Source organism: Hemiscyllium ocellatum, chromosome 44 (assembly GCF_020745735.1).
Source record: "Hemiscyllium ocellatum isolate sHemOce1 chromosome 44, sHemOce1.pat.X.cur, whole genome shotgun sequence".
NCBI classification, from domain to species: domain Eukaryota; kingdom Metazoa; phylum Chordata; class Chondrichthyes; order Orectolobiformes; family Hemiscylliidae; genus Hemiscyllium; species Hemiscyllium ocellatum.
In genome coordinates, this window is record NC_083444.1 from 24,482,030 (window position 1) to 24,505,661 (window position 23,632).

Below are 23,632 nucleotides of genomic sequence, written 5' to 3' on the forward strand. Positions count from 1 at the left end.
ACACAGGAAGTTTGTGTGATCAAACACGGGGCTGGGGAAAATGATGCAGGAGGGAGGGCTTTAGATTCCTGTGGCGTGCGGGCTGGTCTTGGGTCAAGGAGGACCTGATTGCCATGACAGAGATGTGGCTGCAAGGCTGGGAACTGAACATGAAAGGATATTCATCATTTCGGATGGATAGGCAGAGGAGCTGGAGTCATGTTTTAGTGACAGAAGATTCCCACCTGAGAGAACATGTGGCATGGTGGGAATCAGGAAAGGTCGCCCCATTACAGGAAGGATGTGGAAGCATTGGAAAAGGTGCAGAGGAGGTTTACCAGGATGTTGCCTGGTCTGGAGGGAAGGTCTTATGAGGAAAGGCTGAGAGACTTGGGTTTGTTCTCATTGGAGAGAAGAAGGGATTTAATAGAGACATACAAGAGGATTAGATAGGGTAGACAGTGAGAGTCTTTTCCCTAGGATGATGACGTCAGTGTGTACGAGGGGGCATAACTACAAATTGTGGGGTGATAGATTTAAGACAGATGTCAGAGGCAGGTTCTTTACCCAGAGAGTGGTAAGGGTGTGGAATGCCCTACCTGCTAATGTAGTTAACTCAGCCACATTAGGGAGATTTAAACAATCCTTAGATAAGTCCATGGATGATATTGGGATAGTGTAGAGGGACGAGCTGAGAATAGTTCACAGGTCGGCGCAACATTGAGGGCTGAAGGGCCTGTTCTGCACTGTATTGTTCTATGTTCTATGTTCTAACTTAGAGATGCATTTAACAAGGAGAATACAGCATCATGAATGGCTTCAATATTTACTGGGTAAATCTAACAAGCACCAATGCTGTGGAGTCGGAGGTCTTGGAATGTATTTGAGACAGTTATTGAGATAGTTTTCTGGAGGAATATGTTGAGGAATCATCTAGGACATAGGTTATTTTTGATCTGGTATTATACAATGAGAAAGGAATCATTAATAACCTTACTGTACAGGAATCTTGAAGGAATATTGGACATTGTATGACAGAATTTTCTATTCAATTTTAACTAAAAGGGTGTAATTCAATCTCAAACTGGTGTCTTAAATCTAAACAGGGGCAATTATCAAGGTATGGGAATCTGATGGATTGGAAAAATACATTTAAAAGTTTAACACGAGGTACAATGGCTGGTAATTCAAGAGTTAATTCATGTTTTTCAAAGAACTTACATCTCTTTAAGGTAAAATTTTCTAAAGGAAATTGCGTTGGGGTTTCCTTAACCAAATGCCAGGAAATATTATTCAATATATATGGAGGTGGTGAAGGAATTGCCAAAAACAAAAGTGTAGATTAGATTCCCTACAGTGTGGAAACAGGCCCTTCAGCCCAACAAGTCCACACTGACCCATTCCCCTCCCCAATATTTATTCCTGAGTAATACACCCAACACTACAGGCAATTTAGCGTGGCCAATCCCCCTGACCTGCACATCTTTGGATTGTGGGAGGAAACCCACGCAGACACAGGGGAGAATGTGCAAACTCCACGCAGACAGGAATTGAACCTGGTCCCTGGTGCTATGAGGTAGCACCACTGAGCTAACCACTGAGCCACTGTGCCATCCATAGCTGTAAGCCTAACGATTGGGATAATTTTAGAATCCATCAAAGGAGGACAAATACGTTTATCAAGAAACAGAGAATCCAAATGAATGTAAACTAACTGGAAAAATAAAAACAGCTTTTAAAAGTTTGTATTGGTATTTAAAAATGGAAAAAGGATTAGCAAAGACAAGTGTAGAAGCAGGTACTGCGATGCTGGAGATTAGAATCAAGATTAGAGTGGTGCAGGAAAAGCACAGCAGGTCAGGCAGCATCTGAGGAGCAGGGAAAATCGCTATTTCAGGCAAAAGCTTTTGCCCGAAACGTCGATTTTCCTGCTCCTCAGATGCTGAAAGTCGAGTGTGAGCCATTGCAGGAAGAAATAGGTGAACTTATAACAGGAAAAAGAGAAAGGGTAGAGAAGCTAAAGAAGTACTTTGTGCCCGTCTTCAGAGAAAACCACAAGAATTCTCCCTGAGATCATTCGGACCCAATGGTGTCGTCAGAATGTGGCGTTGAGCTAAATTAGTATCAGTGAACACCATGGAATTGGAGAAATTAATTGGACTGAAAGTTAACAAATTCCAAGACCCAGTGACCTTTACAAATCACCTTTCCGAATTCGATTAATTCTGCAATGGTTCCTGGAGATTGGAAAGTCTGAAATGATTAGAAAAGAGTGAGAGAGAGAGAAAACAGGGATCAAAATCACCTGTCAGGCCTGACACCAGTGACAGGGAGCTTATTACAATCTATTCAAAGGATGTGGTTACTGGTTGCCTGGGAACAAATTGCCTGGTTGGGGAAGCAGAGTCAACATCGATTGATGAAAGGGAAATCATCTTTGACTAACCAGGATGTTTTGATGTTTCCTGAAGAAGGGCTCATGCCCGAAACGTCGATTCTCCTGCTCTTTGGATGCTGCCTGACCTGCTGCGCTTTTCCAGCAATACATTTTTAAGCTCTGATCTCCAGCATCTGCAGTCCTCACTTTCTTCTGTTTTCTTGGTGTTACTAACAGAGTCAACAAGGGGAAACAGGTGGATGTGGTATACTTGGGTTTTTCCAAAGGTGTTTGACAAATTTCAACAGGGACGGCACGGTGGTTCGCATTGCTGCAGCACAGCACCAGGGACCCGGGTTCGATTCCCGCCTCAGGTGACTGTGTGGAGTTTGCACGTTCTCCCTGTGTCTGCGTGGGTTACCTCCGGGTGCTCCGGTTTCCTCCCACAGTCCAAGGATGTGCGGGTCAGGTGAATTGGCCATGCTAAATTGTCCCATAGCTTAAGGCACATTAGTCAGGAGTATATACAGGGAGGGGGGATGGATCTGGGTGGGTCACACTTAAGAGGGTGAGTGTGGACTTGTTGGGTCAAAGGGCCTGTTTCCATACTGTAGGGAATCTAATCTAAAAGGACTGAGTCAAGAAAATTAAAGCATGCGTGGGATTCAGAGTACCATCCTGGCATTTGGTTAGCTGTATCTGAGAAGGATATACTTGACCGGGAGGGAATGCAAGAAGGACTCAGCGGACTGGCTCCAGGGGCTGGGGACGACGGACCTATGAGCAGCGATTGAGTCAAAAGTACTCCCTTGTGTTTCAAGGATGATGGGACCGCATTAAGCGGTCAGTCAGCTTGACGCTGAGAGACTCAGATGGAGGGGCTGAATGGCCTTCTGCTACTCCTGTCATCCAATGTTTGACAAACCAATAGGTTGTGAAAGGACAAGGGGTGGAAGGGAGAGTCGAGAGGTCAATCTGCTTCAATAGTGATTCCAGCGCAGAGGGGCCTTCGACTCTATGATCCGATGTTGGCTGCTGCCCATGAGTCCGGCCTCGAACCCCATCAATGGTAATAGTGTCATCAGCTGCCTGGGAACTGCAACCTGAAACCTCCACAGCTCCCGCACGGCAGCATTACACACCTCTTCAAAAGCCATGCCTTTGATAAAGTTCAGAACCAGGAACCTGCACTGACTTACTCTCACTGACCGCTATGGGTTCCACATCAGCTTTGCTCCATCTTCCCTTTCTCCACCAGCCCCTACACCCCTCCCTATCTCTGTAACCCCCTCCAGCCCCTACACCTCCTCCCTATCTCTATAACCCCCTCCAGCCCCTACATCCCCTCACTATCTCTGTAGCCCCCTCCAGCCCCTACACCTCCTCCCTATCTCTATAACCCCCTCCAGCCCCTACACCCCCTCCCTATCTCTATAACCCCCTCCAGCCCCTACACCTCCTCCCTATCTCTATAACCCCCTCCAGCCCCTACACCTCCTCCCTATCTCTGTAACCCCCTCCAGCCCCTACATCCCTCCATATCTCTGTAACACCCTCCAGCCCCTACACCCCCTCCCCATCTCTGTAACCCCCTCCAGCCCATACACCCCCTCCCTACCTCTGTAACCCCCTCCAGCCCCTACACCCCTCCTTATCTCTGTAAACCCCTCCAGCCCCTACTCCCCCACCCTCTCTCTGTAACCTCCTCTAGACCCTACACCCCCTCACTATCTCTGTAACCCCCTCCAGCCCCTACACCACCTCCCTATCTCTGTAACCCCCTCCAACCCCTACACTCCCTCCCTATCTCTGTAACCCCCTCCAACCCCTACACCCCCTCCCTATCTCTGTAACCCCCTCCAACCCCTACACCCCCTCCCTATCTCTGTAACCCCCTCCAACCCCTACACCCCCTCCCTATCTCTGTAACCGCCTCCAACCCCTACACCCCCTCCCTATCTCTGTAACCCCCTCCAACCCCTACACCCCCTCCCTATCTCTGTATACTCCATGTCTTTTTCTATGTCCCTTGTATTCCTCCAATTCTGACCTCTCACTGAATCCCTGACTCCCTCTGTTCGTTCCACCTCTGACGGTCATGTTTTGGGGGCTTTGTGAAAGTCAGAACAAGGAGGAGAGGTTTAGGGAGGGAATTCCCCAGAGACCTGCTCTCTCTCTCTCTCTCTCTCTCTCTCTCTCTTCCCCCCCCCCCCTCCAATATGATGCAGCTTAAAACTGACCTGGGTGACCCCAGCTCTTGGTCAGTGGTCATCTGTATCTACTCAAGTGGCTCAGTGTTAAATTTAGCCCTACTTCACTCAGCTCAGGGTGATTGGCCACCACTAAAGGCACTACAGAAATGCAGTTTATGCTCGTCCTATCTTGTCCCTTTGCAAAAACCACTTGCATGAATCTTTGTAACCTCTTGAGCAGGGAACGCTGTGGGTTTTATGTCCATCCAGTTCCTCACCATGATCTCCGCTGAGGTCCATCGGGAAGTTCCCCAGTACATTGCCTTCCCCTGGTTTATGAGGAATGTCATGGCCCGGACAATCTCTGTTGGAAGATGGAAAGTTGCAGAGTGAGCATTTCATGTCCCCAGTGCTCCAAACCACCCCCTGCCATCCCTGCACTGACTGGGGGAGAATTCCAAATCCCAATCCCTGCACTGACTGTGATCGACAGGGGTAGAATTCCAAATCCCAATCCCTGCACAACTAGTATACAGGGGGAGAATTCCGAATCCCAATCCCTGCACTGACTGTGATCGACAGGGGGAGAATTCCCAATCCCAATCCCTGCACTGACTGTGATCAACAGGGGGAGAATTCCCAATCCCAATACCTGCACGACTAGTAGACAGGGGGAGAATTCCAAATCCCAATTCCTGCACCGTCGCTGGTCGGCACAGGGGGAATATTCCCAATCCCAATCCCAATCCCTGCCCTGACTGTAGATGACAGGGGAGAATTCCAAATCCCAATCCTTGCACTGACTGTGGTCGACAGGGGGAGAATTCCCAATCCCAATCCCTGCACAACTGTGGTCGACAGGGGGAAAATTCCCAATCCCAATCCCTGCACTGACTGTGGTCGACAGGGGGAGAATTCCCAATCCCAATACCTGGACTGACTGTGGTCGACAGGGGGAGAATTCCCAATCCCAATACCTGGACTGACTGTGGATGACAGAAGGAGAATTCCGAATCCCAATCCATGCACTGACTGAGCTTGACAGGGGGAGAATTCCCAATCCCATAGCAGTGACCATAAAGAGAACAGAGTTCTTCCAAGATCGAAAAATTCAGGTGGAATGGCTTCTTCCAGAGAGTGGTGTTACTGTTCAAACCCACAGGGAGAGGCAAACAGTCTCAACGTTCCCAGAAGGGAATGAGCTCAAAGGGACAGAATGGGTATTTCCCTTCTCTCATTTCAGATGGAGATGAGGAGGGATTTCATTTCTTCCTCCGAGCGTCTCTGTCTGCGGCACTCTCTTCCCCAGTCCACAGCGAGGGCTTGCTCCTTGAATATTTCTAAGTCTGATGTTCGACTTTTGGTCAGCGAGGGAGTCAAAGGTCACTGGGTGGTGATGCTGGGGTGCGTGGACAGGCAACAACATGGAGTCGAGTCTACATACACATGAGCAGGCCCGAGGGGCTGAATGGCCTTTCCCTTACTCCTATGTTTGCATGTTTTAACGATATGTCCGAAAGCTGAGGGGAGGCCGAGGAAAGGGGAACAGTGTGCAGTGTAAACACCAGCACAACTCAGGATGGGCTGAAGGGCAACTCTGCGTATCCCATATCACTGTATGAAATGTCACCTTATTTCCGGTATCCCTCCTGGTCGTCCCTCCTCAGCAACTGTGCTGATATTTTTTGACTATAATGTGCTTAGAGGCCCTCAGCTACTGTTGTAGAGTCTAACCCTCAGTCGAATTGCTTTAGAATGAGATGGTGAGATATCTGAGGCCTACCCCTCAGTAACACAGCAGGAGGTGATGGTTTAATCACTGTTACTCATCAATTAATCCATTGGCCCAGACTCATAAGGGCAAAGGTTCAAATCCCACCACAACAGCTTCAAATAATAAACAAAAACCTGTAGCATTTTGTTCTAGCCCCAGTGACGGTAACCACAGCAACGAGCTCACTGTGTAGAGATCCACCCAGTTCCCAAATATCTTTTAAGGAAAGGAATCTGCTCTCCTTACCTGGCCTGACCCACACGCGACTCTAGAAAGGAGGCCATTTGGCCCCTCAGGTCTGCTCCACAATGTCACATGGTTGCAACTGACCTTTGACCTCTGTGCTGGGAGGGACATCACTGGTCGGGTAATAGAAGGGCCAAGGCTCCTCTCTTCAGAGGTGCAGACTGTGGGGAGTCACTTGAGGGTATATGGTGGTTTGTTAAAAACCCAGCAACAGGTCAGCCCCTGATGAACTCACCTGGGTTAGGGACAAAGATGACCTGATGCCAAAACCGACACACATGCTCTGACCTTAAAGGCATTGAGGGTTATGGGAATGTAGCGCTGAGAGAGAGGATCCAGCATTCATATTGCTCGTGTTTCCAGTTTCTATACATCAGACCTTTCATCCACCTCACCCTGGTGTCGTGACTCCTTCAGGAGAGCTAGCCGAATGATAAGAACCTAAGAATGAGGAGGCCATTCAGCCCCTTGGAGCCTGCCTCGCCATTTAATACAATCATAGTTAATCTCATCTCCGCCTCAACTCCACTTCCTCCCTGTTCCCGATAGCCCATTCCTAATTAAAAATCTGACCATGTTTTCTTGAAATGTATTCCATGTCCCAGCATCCATGCACTCTGGGATAGTGAATTCCACGGATTCATGTCATTGAGAGGAGTAAGTAAGTTCACCTCACCTTGGATGTAAATCTGCCACCCCTTCTCATTCTAGATTGCCATGTATGACCAAGGATGTTTTCTATATTTACTTTCTCAATCCCCCTTCACATTTTATATCCCTCAATTACATCTCCTCTCATTCTCCCAAACTCCAGAGTATCTTCGTTTTCATAAGTCAAACCTCTCATCTCTGGACTCAAGCTGGTGAAAACCTTCTCTACAAGACAGTTATATCATTGTTGAATTATGGAGATCAAAACTGAACCCAGATCCAGAGGCCCTTGTACAGTGGCAACATCACTGACTTCCTTCCATCTCTATTCCTTTAGCAATAAATACCAAAGTTCCATTTGCCTTCCTCCTAAACCAGCTTTCTATGGTTCATTCATAAGACCATAAGACATAGGAGTGGAAGTGAGGCTATTCGGCCCATCGAGTCCTCTCCGCCATTTAATCATGGCTGATGGGCGTTTCAACACCACTTACCCGCACTGTCCCCATAGCCCTTAATTCCTTGTGAGATCAAGAATGTATCAATCTCTGCCTTGAAGACATTTAAGGGGACTGCTTCCACTGTGCTCTGTGGCAATGAATTCCACAGGCCCACCAGTCTCTGGCTGAAGAAATGGCTCCTCATTTTCTTTCTAAATTGACCCCCTCTAATTCTAAGGCTGTGCCCATGGGTTCTAGTATCCCCACCTGGCAGAAACAAATTCCCAGCGTCCACCCTTTCTAAGCCGTGCATTATCTTGTGTCATGCATGAGGATACCCAGGTCCCTCTTCAATGGAGCACTCTGAAGTTTCTCTCTGGTTCAGTCCGGTTCAGTAATACCATTGCCGACATTTGGCTGTTTTTATGCCTCATGTGGTAGTGGAGAGAAACAAGCGAGCAGATCAAAACTTCTCTCGCCAATCCTCCTGCAAGCTGCTCCTCCCTCTCATGACCAACAATAAAGGGCTACAAACACAGAGAACTCTGGAGAAACTCAACAGGTCTCATACAGAGAGAAACAGAGTGAATGTTTTAAATCCAGTCAGACTCATCAGAACTGAAAGATGCTGGGAAATGATGTCATCAAAATGGAGATCAGAGATCATGCTCTGGGGTGGCTACTACAGCAACCCCCCCCCATTCCCTGGGTATGTGTTGTCAGAGTGGACCAATATTTTCTTTTTCACTCCTATTCTTAACATCTATCTTACATCTCTATCACTTCTCCACCATGATTTGCACCCTTTCACTCCTAGAATTAACACCTATTTGACATCTCTATCACTTCTTTACCACGATTTGCAATCTTGTATTTGATTTTGGGCAGTGTCGCCATCTGATGGACTTGCTGTTCCCTTTCTGTCAACGGCAGAAAAGCTGCCACTTTCCAACCCCTTTAAGTTCTGCTAAAGGGTCATTAATTCTGTTTTCTCTTCCTCCCATGGCCCTGCTGAATTTCTCGAGCACTGCCTGGGTTCATTTCGGATTTGCAGTATCTCCAGTCTTTTGCTCTTATTAAAGTGAAACTCTTCATTTGGTGACAGATACCTTCCACAAAGAAAACCCTCGATCGTGGGCTGTAATGGCCTGTCAACAGAAAGCAGGTTTTAGAGAATTAATCCATCACATCAGAACAACACGGAACTCCATGCATAATGGAGGCAATAAACATGCAGAATGGGTGTGGAAATGGTTAATTACTTTCAGTATCATTCACTTTGAGGCAGGGTGCTCTCGTAAGAGGAATAATGGAGTGCTCTGTAAACTTCTCAGATTTATATAAAGTTAAGTAGAATTGAGTCACGGAGATCTGGAGTGGGGAGGACGCTAGGAATCCAAAACTCATTAAACCTACAGCAATACAAACTCTTCCAGAAGGCTTAAGTGGAAAAACATGTGAGTGTGGGAAAAGCAGACATTTGTACATTTGTGGTCTCAGAGTCAGCTGTGGTTCAGTGGCTGTATAACTCACTGCTGCTGGACACTCTCCAGTTACTGAGTTCCAAATTTAAGGTCCTCACTGGAGGTTGAGGGTGGAAATCTGAGCTGTCGTCTCGAGGTTTAATGAGTTTATCAAGGGTGTCTCACAGACCCGGACACACATGCTTGCAGATATGTCCTTCTGCTCAATGCACACATGTGTATATGGATATGCCTCAAACACACACACACACACACACACATACACATACGCACGCACACATGCATACGCACACACACATGAACATGCACATGCACACACACACGTGCGCGCACACACGCATATGTACACACACGCGTGCACACACACCCACGCACACAAGAGCATGCACACACACGCAAGCGCACACACAAATGCGTGCGCACACACACATACACACACACACATGCACGTGCGCGCACGGAAACAGACCCTTCGATCCAACTTATCCATGCTGACCAAATATCCTAATTTAATGAAGTCCCATTGGCCAGCACTTGGCCCACATCCCTCCAAACTCTTCCTATTCATGTACCCCTCCAGATGCCTTTTAAATGTTGTCATTGTACCAACCTCTACCACTTCCTCTGGCAGCTCATTCCCTTTACACATCACCCGATCATGTACACATGCTCACAGATGAGCACCACGATTCCATAAGTCAGAGGAGCAGAGCTAGGCCATTTGGCCCATCGAATCTGTTCCACCATTTGATCATGGCGGACAGGTTTTTCAACCTCATTCTGCTGCCTTCTCCCTGTAACCCTTGACCCCCTCACTAATCAAAACCTATCTATCTCTGTCTTAAATACACTCAATGACTTGGCCTCCACAGCCCTCTTCAACAACAGATTCCACAGGTCTGGCTGAAGAAATTCCTCCTCATCTCATTTCTAAAGGATCATCCCTTCTCTCTGAGGCTGTGCCCTCCGGGCCTAGTAACTTCTACTCATGAAACAGCCTCTCCATGTCAACTGCATCTGGGCCTCTCAGTATTCTAAAAGTTTCAACAAAGTCCCCCCTCATCCTTCTCAACTCCATCGAGTACAGACCCAGACTCCTCAACCACACCTCAATGTGACAAGCTCTTCATCCCTGGGATCATTCTTGTAAACTTTATGTGGATCCACACCAATGCCAACACATCCTTCCTGAGATACAGAGCCCAAAACCATTCACTATGTACCAAATGCCATCCAATCACTGGATCTCCTTTGTCTAACTTTCTCACAACCTCCTCAATGAATTCTGATTGATTTAGAGTCACAGAATCATCCAGCACAGAAGCAGACCCCAACTTGTCCATACCAACCAAATTTCCCAAATTAAACTCGTTCCATTTGTCAGCATTTGGCCCACATCCCTATAATACACACTTATTCAAATATACCTGTCCAAATATCTTGTAAATGTTGTAACTCTACCTGCGTCTACCACTTCCCCTGGAAGTTCATTCCACCCATGAACCACTCTGTGTCAAAATGTTGCCCACCTTCCCCACCCCTCCTCCCCCTGCCATGTCACTTTTAAATCTTTCACCTCTCACCTTGACACTAAGTCCCCTAGTTATGAACTCCCCCACCTCACACCCTTGCTATTCACCGTACCTATGCCCCTCATGATTTTATAAACAACTACAGGGTCACCCCTCATCCTCCCACGCTCCAGGGAAATAAGACCCATTCCACCCAGCCTCTCCTTATAACTCAAACCCCTCAGGACTGGCAACATCCTGGTAAATCTTCTTCTGAACTCTTTCCAATTTAATGATATCCTTTCTCTAGCAGAATGAGTAGAATTAGAACATGGAGCATCGAACATTCCAACGCAGTACAGGCCCTTCGGCCCTCGATGTTGGGCAGACCTGTGAAACCAATCTGAAGCCTATCTAACCTACATTATTCCATATCTCGCCCATATGCCCATCCAATGACCAACTAGACATGGTATTGCAAAAGTGACCTCACCAATGTTCTGTACAACCCCAACATGACGTCACAACTTCTATACTCAACGGACTAGGCAACAAAGGGTTTTCAGACATGACCTCCCCTTGACAAAGCCAACCTATTTTTACTATAACCAACTCTCAAATCTTACTAACTACTGAGGTCAGGCTACTTTGTGGCTCCAAGAGCAGGTCAGAGGCTAGGAATCCTGCAGCAAGTAACTCCCCTCCTGACTCCCCAAAGCCTGTCCACCATCTACACGGCACAAGTCAGGAGGGTGAGGGAATACTCCCCACTTGCCCTGGCTGGGGGCGGCTCCCACAACACTCAAGAAGCTCGACACCATCCAGGACAAAGCAGCCCCCGCTCGATTGGCACCACATTCACAAACAGCCATTCCCTCCCCACCTACGCTCAGTGGCAGAAGTGTATAATACCAACAAGATGCCCTGCAGAAATGCCCCGAAGATCCTCAGGCAGCACGTTCCAAACTCATGGCCACTTCTTTCAAGAAGGACAAGGGCAGCAGATACGTAGGAACATTCCACCTTCACGTTCCCCTCCAAGCCACTCACCATCCTGACGTCGCTGTTTCTTCAGTGTCACAGGGTCTGCACACGGACTGCAGTGGTTCAGGAAGGCAGCTCACTACTACCCTCTCAAGGGACAACTATGGATTGGATAATAAATGCTGGGCCCAGCCAGCGATGCCCACATCCCCATGAACGCATGATTAGAAACCTTTATTCAATTGTAATACCATCACATCTGATTCCAGCTTCTCCTTCTGAGATTGCAGGGTGAATTTTATATAACCACTGCCACTGAGGGGTTCCATCACCTTCAGCTCCCTGTTCAAGCCTGCCTCGTTACACATCATCAAATCGAGAATTGACTGTTCCCAGTGGGCTCTACAACAAGCTGCTTCACTCGTCCATTCACATGTTCCTGATCATTCTTGCCTGCAAGCTCACAGCTACATGCACGCGTGCACACACACACACATACACTCTCCCTCTCACACACGCATATGCACACTCACTCTCTCACACATACACCTATACACATACGCACACACTCAGACACACACATATACACATACACACACGTACACATATGCACACTCAGACGCACACACATATACACATACGCACACACTCAGACACACACATATACACATACACACACGTACACGTACGCACACTCAGATACACACACATATACACATACACACACGTACACATACGCACACTCAGACACACACATGTACACATACGCACACACTCAGACACACACATATACACATACACACACATACACATACGCACACACTCAGATACACACATACACATACACACACTCAGACACACACACATGTACACATACACACACTCAGACACACACATATACACATACACACACACGTACACATATGCACACACTCAGACACACACATACACATACACACACTCAGACACACACATGTACACATACGCACATACTCAGACACACACACATGTACACATACACACACTCAGACACACACACATACAGACACACACACACACGCATACACATACACACTCACACACATACACACACTCAGACACACACACATACACATACAGACACACACACGTACACAAACACATATACACTCTATCTCACAAATATATACACATATGCACACATATACACACACACACACTCACTGTCTCACACACAATATACACACTCACTCTCACCCCCCTCTCAGACACACACACATATACACACATTCACTGTCTCTCACACTCACTCACACACATGCACACACACTCTCACATACACACATTCACACGTTTACACACACATGCATATGCACGTATGCATACACACTCACACGTACAGACACATCTGTACACACATACACAAACTCACACTCACTCTGATATATATATATAATATATATATATACACGCACACACACACACACTCAAATACTCACTCACACGCACACTCAGATGCATTTAGACAGACACACTGATGGGGTAGTTTAGTGCTAGGGTGGGAGGGAGTCTCCATTCTCTCAGTCTATAAGGTGGGGAACTAATATGTCTGTACGTACCCTCTGATGGGACAGTCACATCAGGCCTGTTCACAAAGACAATGTCGACATATTCAAGCTGTAACCGGTCAAGTGAGCCCCTGAGTCCTGAACGTAAGAATACATCATTGAATAAGATAAACACAGAGAATAGAACAACAGAGCACACCCGAGAGTTTACTTAGTATTCATCACAGTACAAACAGAGGATAACAGGGAATGATCCACTCCGATCTGTGTGTGTGTGTGTGTGTGTGTGTGTGTGTGTGTGTGAGAGAGAGAGAGAGAGTGTGTGTGTGTGTGTGTGTGTGTGTGTATGTGAGAGAGTGTGTGTGATATGAGTGTGTGTATGTGGGTGAGTGAGAGAGAGAGTGTGTATGTGTGTGAGAGAGACAGTGTGTGTGAGAGAGTGTGTGCGCGTGGGTGTGAGTGAGAGAGAGAGAGTGTGAGTGTGTTAATGTCAGGTCCTGGACAATGGGACCTTGATCAGTTGGAGAGTAGCTGATGTTGTTCCTCTGTTCAAGAAGGGAAAAGGGATAATCCAGGAAAGTATAGACCAGTGAGTCTCACATCAGTGGTTGGAAAGCCATTGGAGAGAATTCTAAAGGATAGGATTTACACACATTTGGAAAAGCAAGCCCTAATTAGGGTCAGTCAGCATGGCTTTGTGTGGGGTAGGTCATGTCTTACTAACTTGATTAAATTTTTCGAGGAGGTAATGAAGGTGATCGATGAGGGTAGAGCAGTGGATGTTGTCTATGTGGATTTTAGTGAGGCTTTCGACAGGGTTTATCATGGTTGGCATATCCTGAAGATGCATAGGATCCACCATGACTTGGCCACATGGATTGAGAATTGGCTTACCCAGAGAAGGCCAAGGGTGGAAAGGTGTTTTCCTGGCTGGAGGACCGTGACTAGTGGTGTTCCGCAGGGAACCGTACTGGGGACCTCTGCTCTTTGTGATGTACATAAATGACTTGGATGAAAATGTAGAGGGGTGAGTTAGTAGGTTTGCAGATGACACAAAGATCGGTGGAGTTGGAGATGGTGTAGAGGGTTGTCAAAGGATACAGTGGGATATAGATCAGCTGTGGATATGGGCAGAGAAATGGCAGATGGAATTTGATCTGGGTAAGTGTGAGGTGTTGCACTTTGGGAGATCAAATGTTAAGGAAAATTAGACAGTTAATGGCAGGACCTTGAACAGCATTGATGCACAGAGGGGTCTTGGGGTTCAAGTCTATAGCTCCCTAAGAACACGATGGGGCAATTTCCCATGGCCAATCCACCCTAACCCACACATCCCTGTACACTATGGGGTAATTTAGCATGGCCAATCCACCCTAACCTACACATCCCTGAACACTATGGGGCAAGTTCCCATGGCCAATCCACCCTGACCTACACATCCCTGAACATTATGGGGCAATTTCCCATGGCCAATCCACCCTAACCTACACATCCCTGAACACTATGGGGCAATTTTCCATGGTCAATCCACCCTAACCTACACATCCCTGAACACTATGGGGCAATTTAGCACGGCCAATCCACCCTAACCTACACATCCCTAATCACTATGGGGTAATTTAGCACGGCCAATCCACCCTAACCTACACATCCCTGAACACTATGGGGTAATTTAGCATGGCCAATCCACCCTAACCTACACATCCCTGAACACTATGGGGTAATTTAGCATGGCCAATCCACCCTAACCTACACATCCCTGAACACTGTGGGGTAATTTAGCATGGCCAATCCACCCTAACCTACACATCCCTGAACACTATGGGTAATTTAGCATGGCCAATCCACCCTAACCTACACATCCCTGAACACTATGGGGTAATTTAGCATGGCCAATCCACCCTAACCTACACACCCCTGAACACTATGGGACAATTTCCCCTGGCCAATCCACCCTAACCTACACATCCCTGAACACTATGGGGTTATTTAGCACGGACAATCCACCCTAACCTACACATCTCTGAACATTATGGGGTAATTTAGCATGGTCAATCCACTCTAACCTTCACATCTTTGGACTGTGAGAGGAAACTGGAGCACCCGGAGGAAACCCACACAGACACTGGGAGAATCTGCAAATTCCATTTGCAAAATCTGCAAATTTCCGAGGCTGGAATTGAACTTGGGTCCCTGGTGCTGTGAGGCAGCAGTGCTAACTGCTGAGCCATCGTGCTGTCCTTTAGATTAGTTAAATGCGAGGTGTTGTATTTTAATAAGGCATACCAGAGCAGGACTTATACAGATAATGATCGGACCCTGGGGTGTGTGGCCTAACAAAGAGACCTGGGGGTGGGGTTGGGGGGTGCAGGGATATGTTTCTTTGAAAATGAGGATGTGGGTGGACAGGTTGGTGAAGGAGGTATTTGACATGTTTGCTTTCATTGGCTAAAACATTGAATACAAGAATTGGGAGGTCATGTTGCGGCTGTGTAGGAAATTGGTGAGGCTACTTTTGGAATACTGTTTACAATTCCAATTGCCTTTCTACAGGAAGGATGTTGTTAAACTTGAGAGAGTGCAGAAAAAACATGACCAGGACGTTACTGTGACTGTGAGCTATGGGGAGAGGCTGAATAGACTGGGGATGCTTTTCCCAAATGTCAGAGGCTGAGGGATGACATTATAGAGGTTTATAAAATCATGAGGGGCATGGGTAGGGTAAATAGTTAAGGTCTTTTAGCCAGGATAGCAGAATCCAAAACTGGAGGGCATGGGTTGCAAGTGTGTGGGGAAAGATTTTAAAGGGGCAACTTTTTCACACAGAGGGTGGTACGTGTATGGAATGAGCTGCCAGAGGAAGTGGTGGAGGCTGGTACAATTATAGCATTTAAAAGGCATCTGGATGGGTATATGAATAGGAAGGGTTTGGAGGGATATGGGTCGGGTGCTGGCAGGTGGGACAAGATTGGGTTGGGATATCTGGTCGGCATGGACGGGTTGGACCGAAGGGTCTGTTTCTGTGCTGTATGTATATCTCTATGACTCTATGTACAGTATGACTTGAAAAGTGTAGCACTGGAAAAGCACAGCAGGTCAGGCAGCATCCGAGGGGCAGGAGAGTCAACGTTTCAGGCATAAGCCCTTCATCAGGAATGTGCAGTACAGGCATTCGGTAAAAGGGGAATGAATCACTTGGTGCTCTCCCTTCTACCTTGCAGCAATGAGCACGTTACCAAAGCAGAAATGTGGCGGAGATTCAAGAGGACACAGCCTGGTGTTTTGGCATGTCTAAGTGCCTGTGTCTTCACAGTCAGTACAGTGGCTGAGAAACACTTGGGTCTTCTAAGGCGCTATACAAATGCAAGTGTTTGACATGAGTCTACCTTCGATGATGTGCTTGCGAGAGAGCCCCCTCTCAGTCTCCGCCCTGCGGAAGAAGAGAAATGTTCTCAAATTGGTGACCTTGATGCCTAGGGTCTGACACAGCAAGTCCATCTTTATCCCAGCCCCATTCCCCCAGCGACGTGTCACTTCAAGCTCAGTCTCCAACCAACACCCTCTCCAAGACCTCACCAGACCAGCCATTCAGCCCCAGTTAGCCCAAACAGGGAACCATGCTCCTATCCCATTATCAAGGGTTGATCACATGCAGAGGGCATCACACCAGATGTGAGGCTTGCATCACCCAACAATATGCAAACAAACATACAAGTTTATATACACAAACACACACCACACATGTAACACAGAGATAACACACAGACACACACATGTAATACAGAATTACACACAAACACACACCAATGGATAAACACAGCCTGACATTTACAAACACACAGACACCCCCACCCTACAATGCACAAATATTCACACATGAAGCAACCTATCACAATAACAAACATAACCTAACATGCACACATAACCTAAACCAGACCCAGACATAGACACACACAGATACACACACTGTAACACAGAGACAACACACAGATACACACATGTAACACAGACAACACACAGACACACACACGTAACACAGAGACAACACACAGATACACACACATGCAACACAGAGACAACACACAGACACACACACGTAACACAGAGATAACACACAGATACACACACATGCAACACAGAGACAACACACAGACACACACATGTAACACAGAGACAACACACACAGACACACACACGTAACACAGAGACAACACACAGATACACACACATGCAACACAGAGACAACACACAGACACACACGTAACACCGAAATAACACACAGACACGCGCACATGTAACACAGAGACAACTCACACAGACACACACGTAACACAGATTCAACACACACATACATACATATATTTAACACAGAGACAACACACAGACACACGTATATGTAACACAAAGACAGCACACATACACACATGAAACACAGAGATAACACACAGATACACATACGTAACATAGAGAAAACACACAGACACATACACATGAAACACAAAGATAACACACAGACACGCACACATGTAACACAGAGACAACTCACACAGTCACACACACGTAACACAAAGATAGCACACACAGGCACACACATGTAACACAGAGACAACACACATACATATATGTAACACAGAGACAACACAAACACACATAAATGTAACACAAAGACAGCACACACAGATACACACATGTAACACAAAGATAACACACAGACACACACACATGAAACACAGAGATAACACACAGACACACACACGTAACATAGAGATAACACACAAACACACACGAAACAGAGATAACACACACGTAACACAGAGATAACACACAGACACACACACACGAAACACAGAGATAACACACAGACACACACACGTAACATAGAGATAACACACAGACACACACGAAACAGAGATAACACACAAACACACACGTAACACAGAGATAACACACAGACACACACACACATGAAACACAGAGATAACACACAGACACACACACATGTAACACAGAGATAACACACAGACACACACATGAAACACAGATAACACACAAACACAGACATGTAACACAAAAATAACACACAGAGACACATACACGTAACACAGAGACAGCACACACAGACACAACAACAGAGACAATACAGACAAACAGACACATGCACAGACACAGACACACACAATGACACACTGTCTGTGTTCTACTTGTACAAGGGCTCAGCTCTATCCTACCCCCCTGTGTCAACTACACAGTCAAGCACCTGTAAGAGATCACATCTTTTTAATTGTGGACTGTGGACTGAAAATGAAATACATGGACATTGCTTTTAGCAGGGGAGGATATAGAAGGAGCTTTAGGAAGAACAAGTGAAGCTATCTCATGCACAGGAGACAGTGTTAACACTTTAGGGACATTGATCTGAAGCTGTTTATGATGGGTTCAGGTGAGACCAGTGAAGCTACAACCCTCCTATTGGTCCAGCTAAGGGTCAGCCGAAAACCCTGTGAAAGAGATGGAAACAAACGCCAGAAAACACAGCTGTCCTGAGGAAGGGTGACTGAACCCGAAATGTTAACTCTGATTTCTGTCCACAGACGCTGCCAGACCCACTGCGTTTCTGCGTTTGTTTCTGATTTCCAGCAGATTGTTTTACTCTTTTCCAATATCCCTCCCTGTCCCCTTTCTCCGCAACGTTGCTTGGTCAAGGCCTGAATTCTGGACTTTGAGATTGAATGAATGTGCCTGGGAAGAGAGGAGAGTTCATGTGGTTTTCCTACACTGAAAACAACTCCTTGTGTTAGTGAGTTTTGAGAAAATTTGTAGCTTAGGTTGAGGTTCTGGATGGAGGTTTGCTCACTGAGCTGGAAGGTTTGCTTCCAGACGTTTCATCACCATACGAGGTAACACCTTCAGTGGGCCTCGGGATGAGGGACTGGATGTAGGTTTGTTCACTGAGCTGGAAGGTTTGTTTCCAGACGTTTCGTCACCATACGAGGTAACACCTTCAGTGGACCTCGGAATGAAGGACTGGATGTAGGTTTGTTCACTGAGCTGGAAGGTTTGTTTCCAGACGTTTCGTCACCGTACTAGGTAACACCTTCAGTGGGCCTTGGGATGAAGGACTGGATGTAGGTTTGCTCACTGAGCTGGAAGGTTTGTTCGGAGGTTCACTGAAGGTGTCACCTAGTACGGTGATCAAACATCTGAAAGGGAGCCTTCCAGCTCACTGAGCAAGCCTACATCCAGAACCTCCTTGTATACTTTAAAGCGATGACCATTTGTCCATCACGAGTCCACAGTTGAAAACAAAGAGCTGAGACCTCTTAGGTCACTACGACCCCAGGGCTAAAGGAATGACCTACGTTTGAACATGGAGTCAGCCTCTACCCTTCCCTACACCTCGGCGTTTCTGCTAGGATTTGAGGCCGGGGGTGGGGGGAGTGGTGAATACTCAGGGAATTAAGCAAAGCACCAGTGCAGAGTCTTGAGGAGAGGGAAAGGCTTGTGGAAACGGAGTGCGTCGAACACACAGAAATCTGAGAATTGAGTGTGACCCTTCAAGAAGGTAACTCACCACCATCTGCTCCAGGGGCAACTAGCAACGGGGTAACAAACACTGGGCCCAGAAAACACACGCCTCACAAAATGAATAAGATTAAATTGAAGAATACTCACTGTCCTCCCCAGTAGAGTTTCGTGCTGATTACAAAAGTGGACCGTCTGTGAAGGGAAGCCAAATGATTAATCCACCATTTTCCCTCTTATTGTTCCCTCTTTACATGATCATTTAATCCCTCCTGCCTTTCTCCCCCTTTCCCTATTGTTTTTCCATCTCCCCCCTCCTTTTCCCCCAAACAGTCTCCAATCTCCAACCTGTCGCAGGGCTGACGAAGGGGGGGAGTGGGTGGGTTGGTGGAGAATTTCAGTCGGGCCGGAGATTGGCTGAGTCCCGAGGATTTTGCCAATGGCATGCTTGGACTTGGACGTGGAAGACCCTTCCCTACAACGAAATCTTGGCGGGAACAGGTTGGGTTTTCGGTGGGGGGACGTGGGTTCAAGGTTTTCTCTCAAAGGAAAGCAAAGCTATGTGGAACATCCACGGAGAAACGCGAAAACAAACAGCAGGTTAGGTTGGGATATCTGGTCGGCATGGATGGGTTGGACCGAAGGGTCTGCTTCCATGCTGTACATCTCTATGACTCTACAAGAAACTGCCCCAGCTGCCTCTGTGGGGAGAGAGAAAAACAGAGTTCATGTTTCACAGCACAGAGAGAGGCCCTTCGGCCCATTGAGCCAGTGTCAGTCAAAAACAACAGTGTGACTCCCACTTTCCAGCACTTTGTCCAATAGGAGAGGAATCAAGGTTCATGGAGAGAATAGGATTGAGAAAGACATCAACCATAATTGAATGGTGCAGCAGAGTCGATGGGCCGAATGGCCTACTTCTGTTCCAATATGCTCTTATAGTCTTGTATGGCCAATGGGCTGAGAAGTGGCAGATGGCGTTTATTTTAGATAAATGTAAGGTGCTGCTTTCTGGGAAAGCAAATCTTAGCAGGACTTACAACTTAATGATAAGGTCCCAGGGAGTGTAGCTGAACAAAGAGACCTTGGAGTGCAGGTTCATAGCTCCTTGAAAGTGGAGTCGCAGGTAGATAGGATAGTGAAGAAGGTGTTTGATATGCTTTCCTTTATTGGTCAGAGTATTGAGTACAGGAGTTGGGAGGTCATGTTGCGGCTGTACAGGACATTGGTTAGGCCACTGTTGGAATATTGTGTGCAATTCTGGTCTCCTTCCTATTGGAAAGATGTTGTGAAACTTGAAAGGGTTCAGAAAAGATTTACAAGGATGTTGCCAGGGTTGGAGGATCTGAGCTATAGGGAGAGGTTGAACAGGCTGGGGCTGTTTTCCCTGCAGCGTCGGAGGCTGAGGGGTGACCTTATAGAGATTTATAAAATTATGAGGGACATGGATAGGATAAATAGACAAGGTCTTTGCCCTGGGGTGGGGGAGTCCAGAACTAGAGGGCATAGGTTTAGGGTGAGAGGGGAAAGATACAAAAGAGACCTAAGGCAGAGGGTGGTACGTGTATGGAATGAGCTGCCAGAGGATGTGGTGGAGACTGGTACATTTGCAACATTTAAGAGGCATCTGGATGGGTATATGAATGGGAAGGGTTTGGAGGGATATGGGCCGGGTGCTGGCAGGTGGGACTCGATTGGGTTGGGATATCTGGTCGGCATGGACAGGTTGGACCGAAGGGTCTGTTTCCGTGCTGTACATCTCTCTGACTCTATGACTCGGCATTGCAAGTGCACATCTCAAAACTTCCTTATGGTTCTGAGGATTTCTGCCCCCTCTATCCTCTCAGGCATTGAGCTTCACATTCTCACCCCCCACCCCACTCTGGGTGAAAAGGTTTCTCCTCAAGACTTCCTGCCTCTTATCTTGAATCCATGCCAGCCCCCTCCCCAGGTCATTGACCCCTTTCCCAATGGGAACAGTTTCTTCCTGTCCATCCTATCCATGCATCCTCCCCATAACTTTCATACACCTCCGCTCTCAATCTCCTTTGCTCTAGGGAAAGCAACTCCAGGGTCTGTTGAATATCTTACATAACAGAGACCCTCCAGTCCAGGCAGCATCCTGGTAAATCTCCACCACACCCCCTCCAGTCGATCCAGTCCCTCCTATCATCTGGATTCCAGAACTGCACACAATGTGGATCATTTTGCAGAAATCAGGAGAGAAGCTTCAGGTTCTTATTTTTTTAAAGAATCCTTACGGTGTGGAAACAGGCCCTTCAGCCCAACAAGACCACACCAACCTGCCAAAGAGTCTCCCATCTAAACCCATTACTCTATATTTCCACCTGACTGGTGCAGCTAACCAACACTTCCCTGAACATATGGGACAATTTCCCCTGGCCAATCTACTCTACCGACACATCCCTGAACACTATGGGGTAATTTAGCACGGCCAATCTACCCTAACTTACACATCCCTGAACACTATGGGGTAATTTAGCACGGCCAATCCACCCTAACCTACACATCCCTGAACACTATGGGGTAATTTAGCACGGCCAATCCACCCTAACCTACACATCCCTGAACACTATGGGGTAATTTAGCACGGCCAATCCACCCTAACCTACACATCCCTGAACACTATGGGGTAATTTAGCACGGCCAATCCACCCTAACCTACACATCCCTGAACACTATGGGGTAATTTAGCATGGCCAATCCACCCTAACCGACACATCCCTGAACACTATGGGGCAATTTAGAATGGCCAATCCACCCTAACCGACACATCCCTGAACACTATGGGGTAATTTAGCACGGCCAATCCACCCTAACCTACACATCCCTGAACACTATGGGGTAATTTAGCACGGCCAATCCACCCTAACCTACACATCCCTGAACACTATGGGGCAATTTAGCATGGCCAATCCACCCTAACCGACACATCCCTGAACACTATGGGGTAATTTAGCACGGCCAATCCACCCTAACCTACACATCCCTGAACACTATGGGGTAATTTAGCACGGCAAATCCACCCTAACCTACACATCCCTGAACACTATGGGGCAATTTAGCACGGCCAATCCACCCTAACCTACACATCCCTGAACACTATGGGGTAATTTAGCATGGCCAATCCACCCTAACCTACACATCCCTGAACACTATGGGGTAATTTAGCACGGCCAATCCACCCTAACCTACACATCCCTGAACACTATGGGGCAATTTAGCATGGCCAATCCACCCTAACCTACACATCCCTGAACACTATGGGGTAATTTAGCACGGCCAATCCACCCTAACCTACACATCCCTGAACACTATGGGGTAATTTAGCATGGCCAATCCACCCTAACCTACACATCTCTGAACACTATGGGGTAATTTAGCACGGCCAATCCACCCTAACCTACACATCCCTGAACACTATGGGGTAATTTAGCACGGCCAATCCACCCTAACCTACACATCCCTGAACACTATGGGGCAATTTAGCATGGCCAATCCACCCTAACCTACACATCCCTGAACACTATGGGGTAATTTAGCACGGCCAATCCACCCTAACCTACACATCCCTGAACACTATGGGGTAATTTAGCATGGCCAACCAACCCTAACCTACACATCCCTGAACACTATGGGGTAATTTAGCCTGGCCAATCCATCCTAACCTACACATCCCTGAACACTATGGGGTAATTTCCCATGGCCAATCCACCCTAACCTACACATCCCTGAACACTATGGGGTAATTTAGCACGGCCAATCCACCCTAACCTACACATCTTTGGATTGTGGGAGCACCCAGAGGAAACCTGCGCAGACACGGGGAGAATGTGCAAACCCCACACAGACAGTCACCCAAGGGCGGAAACAAACAGGGTCCCTGGCGCTGTGAGGCAGCAGT

The 23,632-nt window shown here is 47.1% G+C and overlaps 1 protein-coding gene across 1 annotated transcript in view; it reads right to left on the bottom strand.

The window, feature by feature from the left end:
• Window positions 1-23,632, bottom strand: part of LOC132835323 (voltage-gated potassium channel subunit beta-2-like) — a 75,863-nt gene that overhangs the window by 38,243 nt on the left and 13,988 nt on the right. Inside the window, exons 6-9 of the mRNA XM_060854768.1 lie at window positions 19,858-19,902; window positions 16,572-16,615; window positions 13,237-13,323; window positions 4,827-4,912 (exon numbers count right to left, since the gene is read on the bottom strand). Coding sequence (XP_060710751.1) covers window positions 4,827-4,912; window positions 13,237-13,323; window positions 16,572-16,615; window positions 19,858-19,902 — 262 coding nt within the window. The remainder of the gene's footprint in view (window positions 1-4,826; window positions 4,913-13,236; window positions 13,324-16,571; window positions 16,616-19,857; window positions 19,903-23,632) is intronic.